At 40.7% G+C, this 23,816-nt stretch overlaps 1 protein-coding gene across 2 annotated transcripts in view; it reads right to left on the bottom strand.

The window, feature by feature from the left end:
* Nucleotides 1-3,266: 3,266 nt before the first annotated feature.
* Nucleotides 3,267-23,816, bottom strand: part of LOC126175718 (uncharacterized) — a 110,933-nt gene continuing 90,383 nt past the window's right edge. Inside the window, exons 6-7 of one of the 2 annotated variants that reach the window (XM_049922651.1) lie at nucleotides 6,968-7,119; nucleotides 3,267-6,688 (exon numbers count right to left, since the gene is read on the bottom strand). In XM_049922651.1, the coding sequence (XP_049778608.1) occupies nucleotides 6,586-6,688; nucleotides 6,968-7,119 (255 nt within the window). In that variant the 3' untranslated portion in view covers nucleotides 3,267-6,585. Of the gene's footprint in view, nucleotides 7,120-23,816 lie in introns of both variants that reach the window. The other variant, XM_049922652.1, reaches the window with a different exon arrangement.

Here is a 23,816-nt window from a genome sequence, read left to right as displayed (position 1 = left end):
AGATATGTTCCCCAAAGGAGGTGAAAAAGAGTAGCAGGAGGGAGGATAGAGATGCAACACTGACGGGAAAAGGTGAAAGGTGCTGCTAAGGCTGGGGCCCCATGGTAGCCAAGCACGAACCCACCAAAGAGTGGCGAGCCCATTGGGGGGGGGGGGGGGGGCAAATCCTGCCCTGAAATGAGATCCATCCTTCATGAAATCCTCCCCACTCCACCAAGAGTGTCTTTCCGCCGTCCACCTAACCTTCGTAACCTCTTAGTTCATCCCTATGAAATCCCCAAACCACCTTCCCTACCCTCTGGCTCCTACCCTTGTAACCGCCCCCGGTGTAAAACCTGTCCCATGCACCCTCCCACCACCACCTACTCCAGTCCTGTAACCCGGAAGGTGTACACAATCAAAGGCAGAGCCACGTGTGAAAGCACCCACGTGATCTACCAACTGACCTGCCTACACTGTGATGCATTCTATGTGGGAATGACCAGCAACAAACTGTCCATTCGCATGAATGGACACAGGCAGACAGTGTTTGTTGGTAATGAGGATCACCCTGTGGCTAAACATGCCTTGGTGCACGACCAGCACATCTTGGCGCAGTGTTACACCGTCCGGGTTATCTGGATACTTCCTACTAACACCAACCTATCCGAACTCCGGAGATGGGAACTTGCTCTTCAATATATCCTCTCTTCCCGTTATCCACCAGGCCTCAATCTCCGCTAATTTCAAGTTGCCGCCACTCATACCTCACCTGTCATTCAACAACATCTTTGCCTCTGCACTTCTGCCTCGACTGACATCTCTGCCCAAACTCTTTGTCTTTAAATATGTCTGCTTGTGTCTGTATATGTGTGGATGGATATGTGTGTGTGTGCGCGAGTGTATACCCGTCCTTTTTTCCCCCTAAGGTAAGTCTTTCCGCTCCCGGGACTGGAATGACTCCTTACCCTCTCCCTTAAAACCCACATCCTTTCGTCTTTCCCTCTCCTTCCCTCTTTCCTGATGAGGCAACAGTTTGTTGCGAAAGCTTGAATTTTGTGTGTATGTTTGTGTTCGTTTGTGTGTCTGTCGACCTGCCAGCACTTTCATTTGGTAAGTCACATCATCTTTGTTTTTAAGTATATTTTTCCTTCGTGGAATGTTTCCTTCTATTAAAAGCACAATGTGTGGTTTATGTATTCAATGAGAGACTTCACTGTTTGATTTGTGTAGGCTTTAACCTAAGACTCCAACATGAAGTGCAAACTTCCCTCATAAAGACAATTCTGCTTTAATAACATCTGGATATTACAAATCTAAAAGAAAGAAAACAATGTTAATGCTTACTAGTACTGTTGCAATGCCTTTTTAATAAACATGCGAAACAAAACGATCACACTTGACTGATACCACTATTCCTGTAAATGTTCTTCACTCTGGCGTGAGAGGAAGAATCAATTTGGCACTCTCAAGCAGCTCCAATTGGAGTTATTACTGTACTACTTCTCCACAACAAATTTCTATGCATTATAAGTAAACTGAGTGGTATAACTCAAAAACTAAAATTTTTTTACTTACACCACTCTGCTTCTTGGCAGCTCATATAATACTCTAGCATCTGTGAATAGTTTCAGTGTCAATGAGACAGAAAAAGCTACAGCACATAGGATCAGAAATACTGAAATATGTGCGAGAAAATGGAAAATCTATTACCTCAAACAGGGAAAAATTGTGTAACAGGAATACTGGCAATGAAATTTTTTACTACCTATGCAAAGAAGTAGTTGTGGCAAAAGACATAACTTTGATTAAAATCTCAAGTAATGATTGCAGATATATGTTTCTTAAGAGGCAACAGTAATGAGAGCAGACAATGAGATGCATAGTCAAGAACTATGCAACATTTCACATGACAGTTATCCTGTCCTTAAGATCTCATCTGCGCTTTGTCTCACAGTGCTTGGCTTTTACAACTTCTAGATTAAGATTTAAGCATGGGCAGTTTTGCAATCATTTGCACAGGCTGCACACCATGGAGACTCTTTTTGTTCTTGTACAGAAGAGGTGGTCCAAACCATCTTTATGTGAGTGTCCCAAATAATATGAAATTATGGAAGCCCGCTAACACAAACTTGTAAAGCATGGCCATCCATTAAAAAATTGTTAGCAATATAGTATCACAGGACATACAAAAGTGCTTTTTATATATGGTACTACTGCAAACATTCACATCCCATGCCACAACATTGCAATGAGAGTTTAAAAACACAAACAGTAATGATCTGTAACAAATCAAAGTTGGATAATATTAATATGAATAAACTTGCTGCAAAACAAATTTGTACCCAAAAGTAGGGCCTACAATAAAACAAAAAAGTACTTTTTCCAGCTCTTTAATGACTTCAGCTCAATTTCAATTTGTTTAGTGCTTTCTGTGTGTTGATTGAAGACTTTTTCATACATTCCCTCCTCAGTTTTTACAATCATGATTACTGTCTGGTATTTATATCTTGCTAATATATCCAGACTGCTCAGGAAGGGCATCCTCTTTGGTGTGTTAATAGGATTGGTGTTGACATTACAAATCATGTGTTCAAATCATTGGCATGTAGAGAATTTCAGACTGCCATCTTGTTCCCACAGGCAACTACAAGAATGTATATTGACACAGAGCCCCACATGCCTGGAAGTGTGTCTCAGCACAGCTTACCTTCAGGCCATGATATGCTTTGGAGTTTTGTGCCACCTTGTGAAGTGGCCAGTATAGTCAAGATCTTCATTCTCAAATGTGAAACAACGTTATACCATCACCACCAACACTGATTATGTGCGTCTAGAGATTAGGATGGACAAGGACTGGAACTGCTGACCAGCTCTCAACTTGGGACTTCAGTTCTCCAAATATGAACTTTGTCTTGAAACTTGAGATCCACGATGCGCTCGACATATGGTGTAACTAAACTCAGAGGGACACAGTAGTTTGTTGGCTGCTTTATATATGGTGGCCATTTGTATTTTTGTTTCCATATTCAAATCAAATAATTAACAGCTCTCTCTCTCTCTCTCTCTCTCTCTCTCTCTCTCTCTCTCTCTCTCTGTGTGTGTGTGTGTGTGTGTGTGTGTGTGTGTGTGTGTGTGTGTGTGTTTTCTCTTAGGAATACAGGGGTCAGTTTTCAAACATGAACATGACCTCCAGTTTGACTTCCTTTTTTACACAAGTTTATTCTGAAAACATAGGCATTCCTCAATGAATATTGCACATAATGGTGAAACAATATTTTATTCATTCAAGAAAATAGCTTACAGACCTTGTGAAGATAAGGTTCGGATCAAAAAAGGAGCATAATACTGAATAGCCAAAAAATGTAGAAAATATTTGAATAGTTACAAATGAAAACAACATCATTAAAATCTTCACTTAACAACAGTCTCTGAAATAATTTCATTCTAAACACACTTTAAGATAACGTTTTGGAATCATACATCACTAAAAAATGTTCTTTGTAAGACTGGAATAATACTTTTTCCTTACTTATTAAACTTTGAGCATAACAATCTGCACAAGTAATTCATACTGAATGTTCATGGTTCACCAAAAATTTAATTGTTTAACATGATGCTTAATTAGTAGCATTTCAGAACTAATGATCAGTACAAGAAATCACAATAAACATTTTTCAAAAAAATGTATTTGCACCAAAAAAGTCAGCAGGAATGAATCAATGATTAATTTTGATACACTCCGCCTTTGAAGAAAGTACACACTCAATTAAAACATTTGAACAGCTTTATCAGAGACTGCATCTTTATTTTCAGAGAATCAGCATACTAATGGCGCAGTGGCCCTCATACTGGTCACAATAGTATCACTATGAGAATTGTCTGTTATAATCGACAAACAAGATATACACTAGCAATATAAAGGGTCAAGACGATCTCGAACAAACAACTTTACGTATGCTGGCTGATCAACACCCATTACTGCAGCTTCTTTCAATAAGAAATAGTGTTCCCACTCAGAAAATGTGTGGATAAACCAACAAACACTGCTGCCTGTTATCATCAGAAGTGTTGGAATGAAAATGTGTCATCATCAACAACAACAACAACAAATTCTGAATTTCTCTAAAAGGAGACAACTTTAGAGATGTGTGAATTGATAAACCACACTTTTCTCAAAGGTGAATCTACTTGTGTTACATTGTACTCAGAAAGCCTGCATCATGATTCACTGTGTGTATGTCAGTGATGTCAGATCATGGCGACTGGGGACGTTGCCAGCTCAGCAGCAGTCAAAATTAGCTGTTTCCTGAGGACAGTTGACTGCTTTGGCAGTTCAGTGTTTATATGCCTATGGGTGTAGTGAACTTATCCAGTTTATTGTTTGGCTATGGTGGGGCACCACATCCATTTGATTCGTTATACTGGTAGACTCTCACAGTTGGGATATCAGTTGCAGTTTGATATCAATACGTTCAGTCAATCCACATCGAATTTTGTACTTTGCAATAAACCCAACAAATGGCCTTCAAATGCACATTATATAATTTTGTTGTCAGCACTTTGGTGGAATTTAACCTCACTTTGTAGTCTGACAGAAATCAAACAAATGATGCCCCAATATGCATCATGTGATTTCTGTCCATTTCAAGTCCGCTTTGTCATGAGATTGCGATGTTATAGACTGCAGTAAACTGCGTAAATATTTTAAATAAATGAGGCACAGCTATTACGTTGCACACATAGCATTCAATGAGATAACAACCTCATAAAATATAGGCTCCTTCCCCTTTCAAACAACTTATCCATAGTGTTACTCCAACAGTTTACATTTTTACCATTTACTGCAGTCTGTAACAGGCTTGCAGTCTCCAGCAAAGTATATATAGAGGCAGACGGGACAGAAAATACATGATGTATATTTAAGCATTATCTGCCAAAAAGTTTTATATGTAATATTTAAAAAGTTGTGCACTCTAAAGTAGTATCTTTTGGTAAAATGTACTGATGTGGTTTTCACATTCTCACATAGTATTCCAATTTTCCTGATAATTCCACTTTGATAATCCCATCCCATGTACACCGTACACTCGCGTGCAATTCCTGCATATTGTTGATGGAGAAATAGCTAGTTTGATTTGTCAATTAGACAGATCATGTGGATGAGTGTTGTTCTGTCCTGTTGGAAGAACACTAAAGGTATGTGTATGGAAAGGTAAGGGAGACGCTAGATTTTATGAGTTCATTAAGCCACTGACTACTACATGCAAGTTATGCCTCAGGTGCTGGATCTCTGTCTCCCCTCGCCTCTCATCCTGGCATTTGAGTAGCCTGCCTACACTTTCTAACCTCCCCTACCCTCTTTAATTCTTGCAAAAGGAACCAATAATTCAGCATGCTGGAATCATTTCTTGTACTCTGAGGTGTGTCTATTAGCACAGTACTAACAATTTTGCCTCCTGAAGATAAGGAGTGTTTAGCAATTCTCTCTCATAGTTTTCCCAAATAAATTTTCTTTTTGGTACAGATTCAGTCTCATATGATCTATTGTTGTTAGCTAGAGTGCCAATTCATTCCACATATCTCTACAATCCTCTTCCTTTTAGGTGCAACTACTTTTCTCACTCTGAGTGCATATAGCAGACAATAAAATCAGACAAACAATGACTATAAATGGCATTCAAGAAACAGTGTAAACACAGAAAGGGAGCTTATTCTCTTATAGCTGAAAACAACAATTTATCCAACAAAATTACAAAGTTAAAGATTTGGAATCTCATCAAAAGCTTAGTGACATGTCAAGAAATATTAATGTCAATAAATAAGAACCAATTTGTGTGTTTTTATTCTTGTTTGGTGATCTGATATCAAAGTTTCTCAATTTATCAAGAATATATACAAGATTACAGATGAATACCTGTACAATAAAAATTTTGTGCAGAATTTCATACAAAAATTATAATGTATATAATAAAATAAACATTTCTCTGCATAAAGGCTACAGTTTACAACAAAACAATATTTCTCAAAAACAAGGTCATAAAATCAAATGTCAAAACAAGTGATTCAAATGACAAACACCAATTACAAATATGTCTGGGACAGTTATAATACTGCATATAATAAAGAAACATCTGTTTCAGTCCTCAGTATATGAACTGTTTCTTATACAAGTGTTTACAGCATTTCCACACAAGAAGAAAAATGACTAGAACTAAATTCTGCTGCATGTCCTCTACTTACACTCAAAACCCACATTACAATTTTAAATCAAATTACAAATGTTTGTGTGTACAAATGATAGGAACTGCAAATGAGTACACAAAGGACAACACAAACATCATCAAAATGTTTAATGAAAGACATAACAATAAATATAGTATTAATGGTGACAAATTACTTATTGCTCTCAGATAGATTTAAAAAATTTGAACACATTTTAGGGAACATCAACAGCATGTGAAGTAGTAATGCATTGCACTATGTCACACAATAAGACCAATTATTATTTCTTTAAAATAAAAATTGACAGAATCTTCTTTTCCTGGTACAACAGTGCATCACGACCACAACCAATGGTAACAATAATTCTCTGAATTGCTGCTTCTAAGTAAAACAGAAAGTTAAAAGGAAACAGAAGTTCCTCCTCCGTCTGGCATGCTCATCGCAAGTCAAAGACCAACACCACGATTTCAGATTTAATCTGATTCTAAAATAAATAAAAGTTTTAATGTAAGCACCAAAACAGAAACTTGGGTTTTAAAAACACTTTTTTCTGTTGTTCTTTTATAACAAATAAATAAAATAAATTACATCACAAATAAAACAAATTCTATAAAAAATATACATTCAACAGCATTTATCTAATGTTTGAAACATCAGAATTAAATGGTGAGCTTTTACAGGTACTACACACATATATTTGGCAGGTAATACAACACATCCGACAACTTCACAAGCACTGAATCAAGGGTAGTTTCCTGCATACCTCTTGGCTCTTAGCGCTCGAGGAGAGATGCCCATCTTCAAACTTCGCATAGCCATAGCGCGATTGAAATGGCGTTGAGGTTTTGCCTCTGCAAAATCAGCTTCAAGGCCTCCATCCATTGAAGACAGGATGACAAGCAAGACACCCAAGACCTGCAACAGAATCCAAATCAAAACTATAGAGTATGTTTACAATGATTATGATGATTGTCTGAGTCTCTAATTTTCTCACAAGTTTGTATCATTTGCTGATGAGTTACCTACCACCAATAAATAATGTGACTGACAATGTTCCACAGCAATAATTCCCATTTTAACTACAGTATTTTAGTGTGACATGTACTGATTGGTCAGCTATGTATAATTTTCTGTCAACAGATTTATTGCGTAAAGTAATTTGTAAACCTTATGGCAAACAAAATCAGCTTCAAATGATTTCTTGATCAGCAGAAGACAAATGTAGACTTGCTGGACAAGTGTAATGCTGCCATTATTTTTCTTGCACTACAAAGGTTGATATATGATGATGATGAAACTATGCTGAATAACACAGTACACATATAGACAATTCAACCCATTGAGGTTGCATCCAACCAATTTTCTCTGCATGCGATTCCAGATAAAATTATTAAAAACACCACATTTATGACAGTAAGAATAAAAGTACTGGGAAAAATGCTAATTTTATCTGTATTGAAACACGCCAAACACCCTTTATACTTGCACCAAATGCAATTTATGCCAGTTATTTCTTTGCTCCATTCCTGTTACACCAATACAGTTTGAGTACTGTTTACCTTTCAATGACAGGAACATATAATTTTATTGTACATCACACAGATAAAACCACATGTAAAAATACGACGTAAGGGGACCATACTCCAGAATGGAATCCCTGCTACTTCTGCATAAAAATAAAACCAATGAAGGTAACAGAGGGTTTGTTGTTCTATGTCTATATAACAGGTGACAAATGCAGTCAAAATAACATTCTTAATTGTTCAATCTTGGGGCAGGAGCATCTAGGGATCCATAGCACATTATGAATATTTATTTGATCATAAATTAATGGAGCATGTTGAATTTGTGGGAAGGAATCAATGATGACTACAACTGACTTTTTTCACTAGCAGGCTTGGTTCTCCTTGTGGAAAGCAATGAACCATGAGCCATCAGCCTTCTTCAAACAACAAAGGCACTATGGCATCAGTCCTGCAACAGGATACTAGCAGGTGCAAATGTATGCAAGCAGACTATCATAATCCATTATGGTAAATGTGTACTAAAAATAGATTTAATGAAGACAGTGTCATACCTACTTCTACATGCGTTCTATGCAAACCACTGAAGTGCACAGCACAGGATTTGTCTGTTTTGTTTTAGGATGCGATAACACTAGGGTCATACCCGAAAATGGAGTTAAAAGCGATTACACATTAAGACCAATCGATGGAAGGAAAGACAGCTAAAAACAGGGACCTTTTCTTGCAGAAGGCCATACAATACACCATAGACACAACAGAGGTCCTGAACTACAGATTAAATGTCCTTTGCCATATTGCTATGACGGATAACAAGTAAAACGCAGTGGAAGCTTGCACATCATTTGCTAAAACGGCCAATAACTCAGGTGGAAAAATTTGAATGAGAATGTAAGTGGGCATTCTGTCTGGAAATGGTGAACCGTCAAAGGTTGACAACGATGAGCACAAAGTGGTGGGGGACCACCACCTAACAAATGGCAATGGCTAGAATGACAGTGCCCACTACACAATCTAGCTAAAATGATCATCTCCTAATGGCAAGAGGCCCGAGAGAAGGTTGGCCAAGTTGCTGGGAGAGGTTTAACTCCCCAAAGCTTGCTCACATGAAGAGAAGACCAGTGGTGATCCCGAAGTGACACCACCTGCTGACATATGGCAACAAAGAGATCAATGGAAGGAATGGGAGAGCTAATGGGCAGAGGTAGGAAGACTGCAGCCTTGGCAGGAATCTCAGCAGCCTCGTTTCCCATCAGACCGATGTGACCAGGGACCCACATAAACATTGCAGTGGCTCCATCAAGAGTGAGCAAGTGAAAGCTTTCCTGGACCCATTGCACTAAGGGATGGACAGTGTACAGCACACAGAGGCTCTGAAGGGTACTAAGTGTCTGAGGAGATGACAACTGAAAAAAACCTGTGTCACCAGATGTACTATGTGGCTTGATATGGGGCAAAGAGCTGCACTGTAAATATTGCACCGTGTTCCAGACACTGATACCAAAAAATCGTCTGTGCCAATAACAAAGCCACACCCGACACCCACCACAGACAGTCCGTGAGATATCAGTGTACACAAAGGTACTATCACCAAGTTTTGTGTGCAGGTCAAGAAATTTATGATGATAGAGCGAGTCTGGAGTAGTGTCCTTAGGAAGTGAATGAAGTCCAAGGTGAACACAGGCTGCTGCATGACACCAAGATGGTGAAGGGTTCACACATTATGAAAGTGACGTGAAGTTAAGTTCCCTCATAGTAAAGGCGGCATGGTAGCATTCAGGATTCCGAGAGGAGAAGGGTATCATCTGAGCCGCCTCCTTTCAATTCTGATGGAGGAAGGCAGGGTGATAGTAGATGGAGCTCGAAATCTCCACAAAATACTGCCCAAGGTGTTGGAGATAGCAGTAGGATTCACTATGACATCACCTGCTACTGTCAGGCTGGAAATTGTGGAACGGACTTTGGTCCCAGAGAGCTATCGGAGGTTGGCCCACACGATGGAAGAGGGAGTGCAGCAGCACATGGACAAAGTTTCTCTGCTGTCTCTTCTGTGAAAGTACTTTGAAGATGTTCAATAATCTTATTAACGGTTACAGAATACAAAGAGAAAATGTACAAACTCTTAGAACGATGCGGCTTACAAGATGATGATCACAGATCCAACAAGCTGGATACAGCAGTGCAAGACAAATGAATTTCTTCAGAGTACTACTTGCTGCCGCACCACCTAGGTTTTATAGGCTTCCAAAGGTAAATAAAGAGAGCAAAAGTGTGTACAATAGGAGTGCCAATGTACCGGCTTGTGAAACACTAGACATTAGTTTTGTATCCATTGGTTGGCAAATATGAGCACCGTGTCAAGAACGTGGTTCTTTTCATAGAATGTCTATGGGTACTAATATTGGCCAGATCAGATTTAATGGTCAATTTTGATGTTGTGTCACTTTTCATCTGTGTTCCAGTCAAGAAATTGCTGGAGGGGACTGAAAAGAAATTTGGCCTTCATTCACCAAACTTTTTATTTTTTTGATCACGCCAAAGTCATTTCTTTTTGACAAAACATTACTATGAACAGACTGATGGTCCACCTATGGGTAGTCCTATGTCACCTGTTGTGGCCAATACATACATTATGTACATGGTAGACTGAGGACAAGGCACTAGAGTCAGCACCATTAAAACCGAATACTTTTACAGATATGTTTGACCTCACAGAAAGTTTTCTTCAAGTTTTCTTGCACTGACTTCTATCCACAATCAAACTCAATTCACCACGGAGGTCAAGCAAAACAGTCCACTGCCATTCTTCGATGTTCTGGTATGGAGAAAACTGGATGGAACATGGGGACACAGTTTTTCTGTCCGAAGAGGATTCATGTGGACCAGTAATTTCATGCTTCTAGCTGTCATCACCCATCACAAAGGGAAGGATTGCTAAACACACTGGTCCACAGAGCTACAGATTTCCAATGAGGAAAGTTAGAAACTTATACTAGACCACCTCATGGACATGTTCCAGAAAAAATGGCTTCAGCGACAGCCAAATTTGATGCGCCTTCAAGCAACAGACCACATCACTGCCAATACAGATGAAGGCCAACTGAAAAAGACAGCCTACATCCCATACAAAGAATGTATCTGGAAAAACTGGCAGAATTTTATGACAACAAAATATCAAATGTGTGTACCAGCCACCAGTTAAGACCAAATCCCTTTTAGGGGTAGTAAGAGATGATCTCGGACTCCAGAAACCTGGAGTGTATTACATGCCATGCAAGTGTGGGAAAGCATACACCGGACAAGCCATTTGCACAACTGAAGAAAGGTGCATGGAACACAAACAGCACACCAATTTCCAGTAGCAGACAAAATCCGCAACTGCTGAACACTGCTTTGAAACTAACCACAAAATTATATAAAGACACAAAAATTATGCAAAACACATCCCACTATTGGGTTGGTTGGATGGTTGTTTCGTCAGAGGGGACCAAACAGTGAGGTCATTGGTCCCATTGGATTAGGGAAGGGTGGGGAAAGAAGTTGGCTGTGTCATTTCAAAGGAACCATTGCCTGAAGCAATTTAGAGAAATCATGGAAAACCTATATCAGGATGGCCAGGGACAAGTTTGAATCATCATTCTCTTGAATTCATGTCCAGTGTGCTAACCACTGTGCCACCTTGCTCAGTCCACTATTGGGACTGTGTATACAAGGAGGCTATCAAAACCCTGCTACATGAGAAACTTGTCAACAAGGACAATGGATTTCAACTTAGTCAAGCATGGGCTCTGACACTGAAAATTCTCCAAACACAGTGGAAACGGAACACTGAGCACGGAAAAGACAGAGCACAGATTGGGGACTGCCACTCTAATCACAAGCGCAAGCTACCCCCATAACTGCAGTCAGCACATCGCACAGTCCATACAGGGCATCAGTGGATGGGCGAGACAACTGGTATATATATTGCACCAGCTGGTCGAGGATATCAGTCAGCAGGAGTAACCAGATGATGGCTCATTATGCCATCGAAAATTTGTTCTACAATGATCAATTAATCCAGCTGCATGCCCAAGAGACTTCCAAGCATTGATCAGTTATTTTGACAAGATTGTGACTTCCTAAACTTGTGTGCCTTGCAATGAGGACCACATTTGCCCACCACACCTAGAATAGCTTCCCCCCTCCCATATCTACATAATAATGTATGCTCCTGCTACCCTACCCTACGGCTCTTACACTTATGATGTACGACTACCACCAAGTTACGAGTCAGGATGTCTGGGCATAGATGGAGGGTGCATACTTGTAACAAACAATATCCTGGTACAGAGCATGTTCTATAACATGGCAGTTGAGACCTCGGTGCCTATTCCCTATTTCACCATCTGTGTGATCTGGATTCTCCCTCCTGAGACCAGTTTCTCAGAACTCAACATCTGGGAACTGGCATTACAACATGTGCTTGGCTCTTGCCACCCACCTGGCCTAATTTAGGTTACATTCTGTGCTCACAGCAATTATTTTTAGTATATATAGTAAGTATTCCTTTTATTCACTCACTTTTATTTTGCAACTTATCTATGTCATTCCCCCCACCCCCACCCACCACCTGTATACCATGTATTAACACACCCAGCTTTCTGCTCTGACTGACTAGCACTTTTTTTTTTTTCAGTAGACTCTGTCATGATTATATTTCACCTATTAATCCTAGGTTGCCAAATATCACCATGTGCAGGCACCAACAATGAGTGTTTCCTTTGCATCTCATCCACCAAGTCTCCCTAAACCAAGGGTGTTGGGCAACTTTACCGTAATTTCGCCTATTTCCTAAACCTCACCAGTCCTTTTCCTTTATCCATCTTCCTATACCTTCGACCATTCTGCCAGGAGCAGGAGGAGCCACTGGCTCTGAAAGCTTGTGCATTTCCATACCTTTTATGTGTGTTTTCTCCTGCTGCCACTTTATGAGTATTTTTTTATCCATCCATACTAAAAATTCAGCCATTTTCAAAACTAAGGGACTGACCCTTGCATCCAAGATATATTTTTCTTCTTTTTATTGCAACATAAACATCCTTGCACAAATGTATATGGTCACTTTGTTGGAGGATAGTCGTCCAAGAGAGCTGGACTTCCAAGTGTTTGTGCCACAGACCTAGCAGTTTGAATTCAGAAGTTCAGTTCTGGTGCAAAAGGGAACCGAAGGTCCATCACATGTTCGTGACTGTTGTAGCTTCACTCTTTCACAACAGCTCCGACAAATATTATCTGTGAGGTCAAGATCATTAATGTGTCAACTCTTTGCTCTAATTGTTAGCCACAGTCTTTATTTTTAATAGTGCTGAAAAAACATTACAAGTGTTAGCAAATGCTAAATAATGTGCTGGAATTTATCTCTGGCATAGACATCGCCACATATTTTTTGTAATTGGGTCATTCCACATTATATTGACCCGTTTTAAGTCACCCCTACCCAATCATCTCCAAAATTGAATGAAATTTTCCACAGATGTTCTCTATAGAATAACACTAAATTGCGTAACATTGGAGTCCAAGATACAAAAATTCAACCTTTTAGTAGGTCCTGAATGAATGTCACGGAAGCGCTATGAAAATTTTAGGCAAATTTAAGACGATTTAAAATTTAGAATGGTAGCAGTCCATGCTCTTCATATTGTTAAAATTTGAAGGCTATGTCATTCACAATTTTTGAGCTAAATGGTGTCAAAAAGGGGGAAAAACCACCAGCACCACCACCAATAATAAGATTAATTTATTGACAAGTTGTTAATACTTCAAAATTTTCTTTCTTTTTGGTGCTACCATCCATGCATGATACACTTCCCCATGGCTTTATGCGGCAGAGTTAGCCCGTATTTTATGCTAAAAGTGGTTATTTCATGTTAAGGTGGCTGACAAGCTGCACGTTGGCAGCAACCAATAGAACACTTGGGAGAAAAGTCACATATGTTGCTGGGGTATGAAAGCGGAGTGAGAGTTGTGGAGGCTACACTCGCTCTGTTCACAAGAATTACATTCTCTGCCAGGGTTTCGATTACCTCTTGTGCCCTGAAATGAGTAAAGTCCTACCCACTATCCTTCCCACCTGTCCTACTGTGGTATTCTGCTGTCCACCGAACCTACACAATATACTCGCCCATCCTTACACAACCCCTGCTCCCAATCCCTTACCTCATGGCTCATACCCCTGTAATAGACCTAGATGCAAGACATGTCCCATACATCTTCCTACCACCACCTACTCCAGTCCAGTCACTAATATTACCTATCACATCAAAGGCAAGGCTACCTGTAAAACCAGTCATGTGATCCACAAGCTAAGCTGCAACCACTGTGCTGCATTCTATGTAGGCATGACAACCAACAAGCTGTCTGTCCACATGAACGGCCACCGACAAACTGTGGCCAAAAAACAAGTGGACCACCCTGTTGCTGAACACACTGCCAAACATGATACCCCTCATCTCAATGACTGCTTGACAGCCTGTGGCATATGGATCCTTCCCACTAACACCAGCTTTTCCGAATTGCACAGGTGGGAACTTTCCCTGCAATACATCCTACATTCCCGTAACCCTCCTGGCCTCAACCTTCATTAGTCACTGTCCTCACCCATCCAGCCCCCTCCCTGTTCCCATTCCAGCACTACACAGCTGTCATTTCACTGCCACACACAGTCTTAATTTCTTTTATTTTTATTTTTACTTCTCTCCTTTCCACTACTTACCCCCTCCCCCTCTGCACCTTCTCTCCTACATTCCGTCTAAACTGCAACACTTCAGTGTCCACCACTCCCGCCATACTATCCCTCCCCCTCCCCGCCTCCTCCTTATCCCCACCCAGTCGCCACTCCTATCATGCACTGATGCTGCTGCTCACAGTATAGTTTCAGCTCTCGGAGACTGCAGATGTGTGTGCAAGTTGTGCTTGCATGAGTGTTCGTGTCCGTGTCCGTGTCCTGCTGACAAAGGCCTTAATGGCCGGAAGCTATGATTGTGTGAATCTTTTTATTGTGACTATCGTGGCTCAGCATCTCCGCTATATGGTGAGTATTATTTATATTTAAATGGTACAGGTTTTAGCTTCCTTCGAGGATAACAAATTTAACTGGAATGAAAATGTTTTAAGTGGATGGTTATGTGCAATAACAAACTTTTGCAAAACCTTTACTTCACAGCCAGATTTTTAGGTTTCTTATACAAAAAATGTACTAGTTGAATGATGGTTTGTGAATGTTTGATAGCAGTGTTTTCAAGTTCACTTTTTAACATTATTTGGCGAGTCCCCAAAACAAAACAAACCTCTTCTACTGCAAAACGTATATAAAAAAATTTTTAATGAAAGAAAAAATAAAAAAAATAGCACCAGCACTGTATAATAATATGACATCAATACATTATGTACAAATCTGAAGCAAAAATTTAAATGGCATATTTACATATTAATAAATTGGCAACACTCATATACAACTGCTGTGGTTTAAAACTCAACAGGTCCTAATATCTCCTTTGAAGTGCTAATAGCATCTTACATTTGGCTCCGTCACAGGCCTCTCACATTTTGCAGCCCTCTACTGAAAGCCTCATAAAGCCATGAATACTTATATTTTGCACTCTAATCTAGCACATCTTAGTTTTATTCTGTAGGAAACATCTGTGAACATTTCATTGGGATTGGAGATGGTCAGATTGGAAGCAGAGGTTCAGTGTGGAATGGCTTCTGTAACTGCACATACGCTTTGCTAGTCACTGTGCAGTCTATAGTGGGGGGGGGGGGGGGGGTGGTATTCTGTACGAATAATAGCAATTTTCAGTCCTATTACAAACCAGTATGCGTCAGGGAATAATTAGTGTCAACACAACTCCACGAGCATCCCAATATCTCTTATCTAGTTATTGTGATTGCTACATGAGATGCTCGATTAAGGAAGCTGAATTGATGATGATGACTATTTTAAGTGAGGGGCACTCAACATCATGGTCATCAACACCCAGATGAAAAGACAGCATGCCAGTATCATGGGTGGGGATGAAGGCTGTCCCCACACGCAGAGCAGGTTATAATGTATTAAAGTATGCCTCCATTCCACACCAATTTAGGGATGAGGCCTGGCTGTTCAAAAATCTTCACCAGTATTGTAACACTGGAATCAGTATCTGCGAATATGGTGGGCAGATCTCCATCGAGACTGAGGGCTGCCCTAATATCAGTATGCAGGACATGTTGCCACAATTTGCTGAACTGAGATTGGCATGCCACAAACTTCACCAAGTGGTGGATTCTCCCACCAATGGAGGAAGCCATGTGTTAAAAGGCTATGTCCAATGTGCAGTCTGGTAAGCAGTATCTCCTTCTGGCGGTGAGGCTGACATGAAGTCTGCCATGCCTCTGTGGTCAATTTGAGAGATTGCAGTTTGTTTCCTGTCATCTGTAACCATTCAGTCTCCTACTGATGCAAGATGCGTCTGTCAGAAAATGAGACGATGGCGCGCAATGGGATGTGACATAGACCAACAACGCCACCCCAACATGCTTCCTTGTGGCTTTGTCAGCTTTGTCACTTCCTTGTATCCTGATGTGGCCAGGTACCCAGAAAAACATCACCTCCTTGTCATAGTGCTGGAGCCACTGTAAGGAGTCATGGATGAGATCAATCATCTGGTCTACTGGATACATTTGGTGAAGTGTTTGGCAGTGCACTAAGCGAGTCGGAACAGACGAGAAATCTTGTCTGGTGATGTCGGTGAATCCTCTCCAGTGCCATCAGAATGCCATATATTTCTGCATCATAATTTGTAAATTGTTCAGGAAGACACCCTTTAAAACCCTATCAGGGAAAACAGCAGGACAACCAAGGACATTCTCTTGCCAGGATCTGTATAACCAACGATTAGACTGTGGTACATATTTAAAGTGGATGAAAACAAAGTTCTAAGAACGTAATCTGGAGTATAAGTTTTCTTGTACTGTGTCAAGCTTAAAACCACTTTCGGCCTCCAAAGACACTAAGGCAGCAATGCATTCCATCCCTGGCTGTGTAGTTTGATGCCTGATAGATCCAGATTCTTGAGATAGGCTGCAGCATGTATTCCAAATAGCTTGGTCGCATGGGGTCGATTTCTGAACAGCCGTTCAGAGGTGGGTTGGGCCACTGCACTGAATGCCAGTGACTGAGATGACGCTGAGATTTTCAGAGCCTGTCGAGCCAAAAGGATACAGTGCCAAATCCAGAGTGGTGGTTCACCAGCCTCTGCATACAGACTCTATACTGGGCTGGTCCGAAAGGCCCCCATTTGATATTTGAATGTCCTCATGATGGACAGCGTCTAACATCTTGAAGTAGGAAATACAGGCTGATCCATAGACCATGCTGCCATAAACTAAACACGATCGAACAAATGGCCTACATAAAACTGCAGGAGGTGGAACTTGTCAGCTCTCCATGATTTTCCAGGCATTTTAAAATATTCAATGACTGGAAGCCCTTTGTTCACGAATCTTTCAGGTGTGGGAGCCAAGTTAATTTAGAGTCAAATAATAAACCCAAAAAGCGCACAGTTTCTTGAAAGGTAAAGTATAGTCCCCCACTGCGAGCACTGGTTGGTTAAAACTTTGATGAGCACAGTTAAAATTGACACATGTAGTCTTCTCAGGTGAGAACCGAAAACCAGTTGTCCTGGCCCAGATTTCGAGCCTCCTAATCGTCAGCTGTAGCTGCCTCGTCATTGTTATAATATCAGACGAAGAGTAGAAGATTGTGAAATCGTCCAGAAACAAAGTACATTTCACATGGCTTTTGACTGCTGAGGAAATGCCATTGATAGCGAAGGCAAACAATGTGTTATTGAGGACATTGCCTTGAGGGGGGACCCCATTGTCTTTAACATAGCAGACAGACAAGGCATTGCCAACGCAATATTGAAAATGCCGGTCGTCAAGAAAGGATTGGATAAGAAGTGGCACGCATCTGAGTAGTCGCCATGCATGAAGTAGTTTATATGCTTTTTGAAGGTCAAAAAACACACAAAGGAAAGGTTCTGGCATAAGAAGGACTCCTTGTTTGCCGTCTTTAGCAGAATTAAGCTGTCTAGGGTGGAATGGTAGTATCTCAGGTAACCTTAGTATTTGAGCAGCCAGATGAGATGGAGATTGAGCTCGTGTTCCAAGAGTCTTAACCATACAACTGGTAAGGGCTACACTTCAGTAACTGTTAGGGGTACTATGGTCCTTGCCTGGTTTCCAGACTGGAATTATTTTTATTGCCTCCTTCCAAGTTGTGGAGTACTGTCTATCAAACCAGATTCAACTGAAACAAGAGAGGAGCTGTCCTTTCGCTTCTGGGTACAGATGATGAAGCATGGCATAATGAGTCATCAGGTCCTGGAGGAGTGTGTCTGACTGCAGACAAAGCTTATTCCAGTTCCCACATGGAGAATGGAAAGTTTTAGACTCCCTCATTATGCGAGAAGAAACTGAGCTTCCTCATCTCTGCAGTCCTAAGGAACACCTGAAAAGCAGGAGCTTGTCTGGATGACATAATAACAGTAAAGAAGTGTTCAGCTAAAACCTGAGCCACGTCTTCTGCCATGTCCACCAAGAAGCCATTACTTGGCAAGTCCATACAGGGATGTGTCCAGCTGTTCCCTGAAATCCGTCTTATTGATTCCCAAACTTTTGCAGTGGAAGTGGACCAATTAATGGAAGTCATGAATTCCTTCCAGGAAGCCCTCTTCTGTTCTTTTATCACTTTCCTCACATGTGCTCTCGCAGATCTGAAGGCGTCAAGGTCTCCTGTTTGAAGTTCCACAGAGCTGCTCGTCTGACCCTGATTGCGACCGCCGACTGTACTGCATCCAATTTGCCCTTTGTATGATCCATCCGTGTGGTCTCCTATCAGCCACCATCCTAATCGGCAGACAGATCCTCACTGAGAAGTGGTCTTTAGAATGTAAATCTGTAGCCACTTCCCACTGAACTGAGTGTACAATGGCTGGGGAACAAAAACTAAGGTCAGTGGCTGAAAAAGACCCTGTAGCTGTGGAAAAGTGTCATCTGACCTGCATTCAGAAGGCAGATATTCTCAGAATAGACAACTCGCTCAATTATCTGACCCCTGGAGCAAGCGGTAGCCGAGCCCCACAGCACATTGTGTGCACTGAAGTCCCCCACGTGGAGGCATGGGTGTGGGAGTGCCCGGGAGAGTTCTGTAAGTGCATCTGCATCCAAAGCATCATAAGGTGGAAGATACAAGGAATACACTATGATAAATAGTGTGCTAGAACTTTCATGGAAACCACTTGTATGCTCTTGGTAAGAGGGACAGGAGAGGAGTAACCTCTATCATCAATGAAAACAGCCACACCACCTTTAGCTAGTTGTATCATCCTTCCTGTATGGGTTGTAAACCCATAATGCAGGTGTGTCAGTGACTTTTAAGATACATTTCTTGTAAGCAGACCCAGAATGGTTTCTCCTGGACCAGGAGCTGTAATTCTTCCAAATGTGAACAACATCCATTTAGATTCCACTGTAACACAGAAGTCCCTGTGGCACCCGTTGTTCAGCGGAGGTTGTTCACGTCTTTCTCCCTCAGCGGTGGTGACTTACCAGGGAGGTCAGGGGGAAATTTAGCCATTTCCCGACCCTCAGGTTTCTCCGATCGGAAGTCCATACCCTCAAGAGCATAGTCCCCATCAGAGAGGGAGAGAGCTCGCCCATCTGAACAAATAACTACCACTTTTTTGGACCTGGAAATACTATTTGAAGGACATTTTGTGGTTGCTTGGGTTACGGGGACGGCTTAGTTGGCTTCTGATGGTGGGCAGTGGTATGTGGCTTAGGTGGTAAGGCCGTTGCTGAGGGTTCCTGAATGACTTCTGTTTCAAGTGGAGCATTTCCCCCCCACAAGTGCACAGAAAAGTGCATGTGATCGTACTTTAATCTGTGGTCTGAGTATGTGTGGAGGTGTCACACTTGGCGATAGGCGTTTTAAGGGAAGGTGGAAAAGAAGTACAAAAAACCAGAGGTTGCATTGCTTTGCAAGCTTTCTTAGCTTCACCAAAGGGTATGCGTCTCTTTACTTTCAACCTCTGAATTTTCCTTTCCTCATTGTAAACCACAATTTCTGCTCCACACTGGGTGATCCCTAGAGCAGTTCACACATTCCAATGCCTTGTGAATATAAAAAGGGGAGACCTTCTCAAAGGTTCCCCCTGTTTGCTTGATCACAATGAAAGTGTTATGGCACACTAATGCCCTGAGACTACTTTTTGGGAGGACTGACCAACCGAGCTCTCCTTGATGAGTGGGTATCAGTACTACATAACAGTATACCCATTCCATCAGGAGTAATAGTTTGACGAGACCATTCCACGAGACACTAGGGAAACAGCCATTGACCCAGGCAGAGCCCTGCATGCCTGAGCAAGCCTTATATACAAATGGAGGGTGGCAGGTGCCCCAGAGGGTGTTCACTACACACTGTTTTACATCAACAGCCATTCACCTCATCAGCATGTAATGCACCTTGACACTGAGGGATTTTTTTTTATAGAGATGTGTACCTTCCTCACACTCCAGGCAGTGAAGCCAAGGCTCCTGCTCTCCGAAACACACAACATTCCACTACTGCACCGCATGGTGGTCGCTAGAGCTTGCCCAGAGCTTACAGTGACAGAGGGATGGTAGCGCTTACCAGTCTCCAGCTGATGAACCTTGGGGTCGCCAACCCATACTCAGCAAACGAATGCTGAGCACCTGAGGGGACAGCACCTAGGCATGGGATACCTTTGTCAGGGTGCGCACACACACGCACTCCGTCTCAACCTCCCTTCACGTTGGTGGCAATGGAACAGAATACTGGCATGGGGATGCCAGTGTCTCCACCATTCGTGCTGTGCTCGATCAGGCCTCCTGATGGGGTCACCACTGAGCTGATGGCTCTAGATCTGTCAACAAAGAATTCTCCCACTACATTTGCCCCCCCTCCCTCCTCCACTAACAGTGGCAAAGACCATGACATTTACAGCCCTAGGTGCAGATTTCAGAGGGAAGGGATTTAATCTCCCAGCCAGTGGATGATATTGATAGTGGCTTGGAGGCATTACAGTTCAGCAATGAGCAGTGCCACCAGAGGCAAAGATAGTGTGTCACTTGGACTCAATTGCTCACAACAATGGGTTACGCAAGCAGCTGCAGCTCAGTCTAGTACAGAACACTGTGTGTGCATAATGAATTAAGTCTAGCCTCTATGCAGATACCGAACCTGCTGGGGACTTGGAACTTCAGGTTACCACCATTGGCATTCCTTCGATTGTCAGATCAGGGTGAACTTTGCTTTGTTTACAGATTACACAGTTCATATTAGGGGTGAACACAAAAATTACAGCATTATTGTTTTGTCTTTGGATTTTGTATACCCGCACCCATCCCTTCCTCTCATCATTCGAACTGCTTAAGGGCTGAGAAATGTACACCAATCATGTTGCCTCTCAATTGCTATACAGCTGCAGACATTTACCAGTCTGGTTTTCATTTAAAATGTGCACCATTTAAATAATGTGCCTATTCCTATATTTTTGATGAAAAACTTATAACTCCGTAAGTGTGGACACGTTTTCTCACTATCAGCTGGAGTTAATCACCATATACACTATAACTACATATTAAATGGTTTTGTTCTACATTTGTACATCAGGTGGCTGAAATTTGTACAATAAGCTGGTCATCTGGTTTCTTTCTTTCTTGCTCGTATTCATTACTTTGCTTCACTTTGTCTAGCTGTTTGCAATAAATTTTCATGTAGTAAGTTTTCTCTATTCCCTTTCTTTTCTGTATAAATTACGTTAACATTACCACTGTCAGTTTTGGTAAATATCTTTCCTATCTGTTTGGGTCAGCACATATTCTGCAGCCCATCTATGTAACTCTACAAGAATGATAGGAGCTGTATTCACCTAGTGAAAAAGTTCAGGTTAATGAGTCAGTTTGATAAACAGTGTTGCAAATTTAATGTACATGATTGCTTCTGACAGAATATCTCAAATATCAAATTAAGGTCAGAATAAAAGTGAGACAACTGCCTGAAATCTCACTGTCATCCCATCTTACTCCTAATTTTTTGGTCCATATTTTCAAAGGCAGATTCTATAAACAAATGTTATAAATTATTTTTTACTATTATCAATTCTCATTCTTTACATTCTTTAGTGATATTTTCTAGATAGTATGGTGGAAAGAAAATGTGGAGATTTTGCCATACAGTGTAATGAGATCTTAAAAATAGCTTAATTTGGTTTAATTTCTACCAGCACTATCTACACCTACATACATTCACTGCAAATCATTGTTAGGTGCATGGCAGAGGTACTGAGACAGCATAGTGTCTCATGTTAGGGTTCCTTTCCATTCCAACTGTGTATGTACTGTGGGAAGAATGAATGTTTAAACGTGCTTGAGCATGCTCTTATTAATTCTAATCTTGCCTTCAAGGTCACTGCAAGAGCAGTATAAATGGTGTTGAAGAATACAATTTATCCTTCGCTTAATACTGGTGCTTGAAACTTTGGAAGTAGACTTTTGCAGGATAACTGGCATCTATCTTCAAGAGTCTCCAATTCAGGTCTCTCATCGTTTTCGTAATGCTCACTCATGAGTCAGATAAATTTGTAACCATTCATGCTGCTGCTGCTCTTCTTTATATACATTCAATTCCCCAGTTAGTTGTATCTGGTATGGATGACACACAACTGATTAAAAAGTCATTTGTAAACAGTCTCCTTTGTAGACTGATTGCATTTTACCAGTTGCCTACCAATAAACTGAAGTCTGTCGCCTGTCTTGCGACTGAGCCTACGTTATCATTCCGTTTCATTTACCTACAATTTTTCAGGTACACTTACTTGTATAAATTACCGTAACTGATTTTGATTGAGAGTTACTGATATTCTAGTCATAGAATACTCCTTTTCTGTGTTTCATGAAGTGTGAAGTTTTGCTGAACATTTAAAACAAGCAATCTGTTTTCTGCAGCATGAAGGGCTATTTATTCTGTAATGAAAAGATGGACCATTGTATTCTAGCCATCAGTAGTTAGATGATTATTATTATTATTATTATTATTATTATTATTATTATTATTATTATTATTATTATTATTATTATATTCCTTTCTCAGACATTATGTCTGGTTAAAAATGGAAAGTGACATGGACCTTGATCAAGCATGACTTCCTTTTAACTGTGTGGTATATGTTACATTGCATTTAGAAACTTTTGGGTAATTGAACATGTATCAATAATTACAGATTTCTGTAGTTGTATATATACACGTTTGGATGTAGCTGCATTATGTTGATGTACTGGTGGATATTGTGTGGTATGACTCCTGTAGTTGATAGTATAATCTGTACAATGTCAACTTTATCCTGATGCCACATGTCCTTGACTTTCTCAGCCAGTTGGATGTATTTTCCAATTTTTTCTCCCGTTTTCTTCTGTATATTTGTTGTATTGGGTATGGATATTTCGATTAGTTGTGTTAATTTCTTCTTTTTATTGGTGAGTATGATGTCAGGTTTGTTTTGTGGTGTTGTTTTATCTGTTATAATGGTTCTGTTCCAGTATAATTTGTATTCACCATTCTCCAGTACATTTTGTGGTGCATACTTGTATGTGGGAACGTGTTGTTTTATAAGTTTATGTTGTAAGGCAAGCTGTTGATGTATTATTTTTGTTACATTGTCATGTCTTCTGGGGTATTCTGTATTTGCTAGTATTGTACATCCACTTGTGATGTGATCTACTGTTTCTATTTGTTGTTTGCAAAGTCTGCATTTATCTGTTGTGGTGTTGGGATCTTTAATAATATGCTTGCTGTAATATCTGGTGTTTATTGTTTGATCCTGTATTGCAATCATGAATCCTTCCATCTCACTGTATATATTGCCTTTTCTTAGCCATGTGTTGGATGCATCTTGATCGATGTGTGGCTGTGTTAGATGATACGGGTGCTTGCCATGTAGTGTTTTCGTTTTCCAATTTACTTTCTTTGTATCTGTTGAT

Source organism: Schistocerca cancellata, chromosome 3 (genome assembly GCF_023864275.1).
Source record: "Schistocerca cancellata isolate TAMUIC-IGC-003103 chromosome 3, iqSchCanc2.1, whole genome shotgun sequence".
Classification (NCBI taxonomy): Eukaryota; Metazoa; Arthropoda; class Insecta; order Orthoptera; family Acrididae; genus Schistocerca; species Schistocerca cancellata.
Note: the sequence above shows the minus strand (reverse complement) of the source record. Positions and strands in the feature narration are given on the sequence as shown.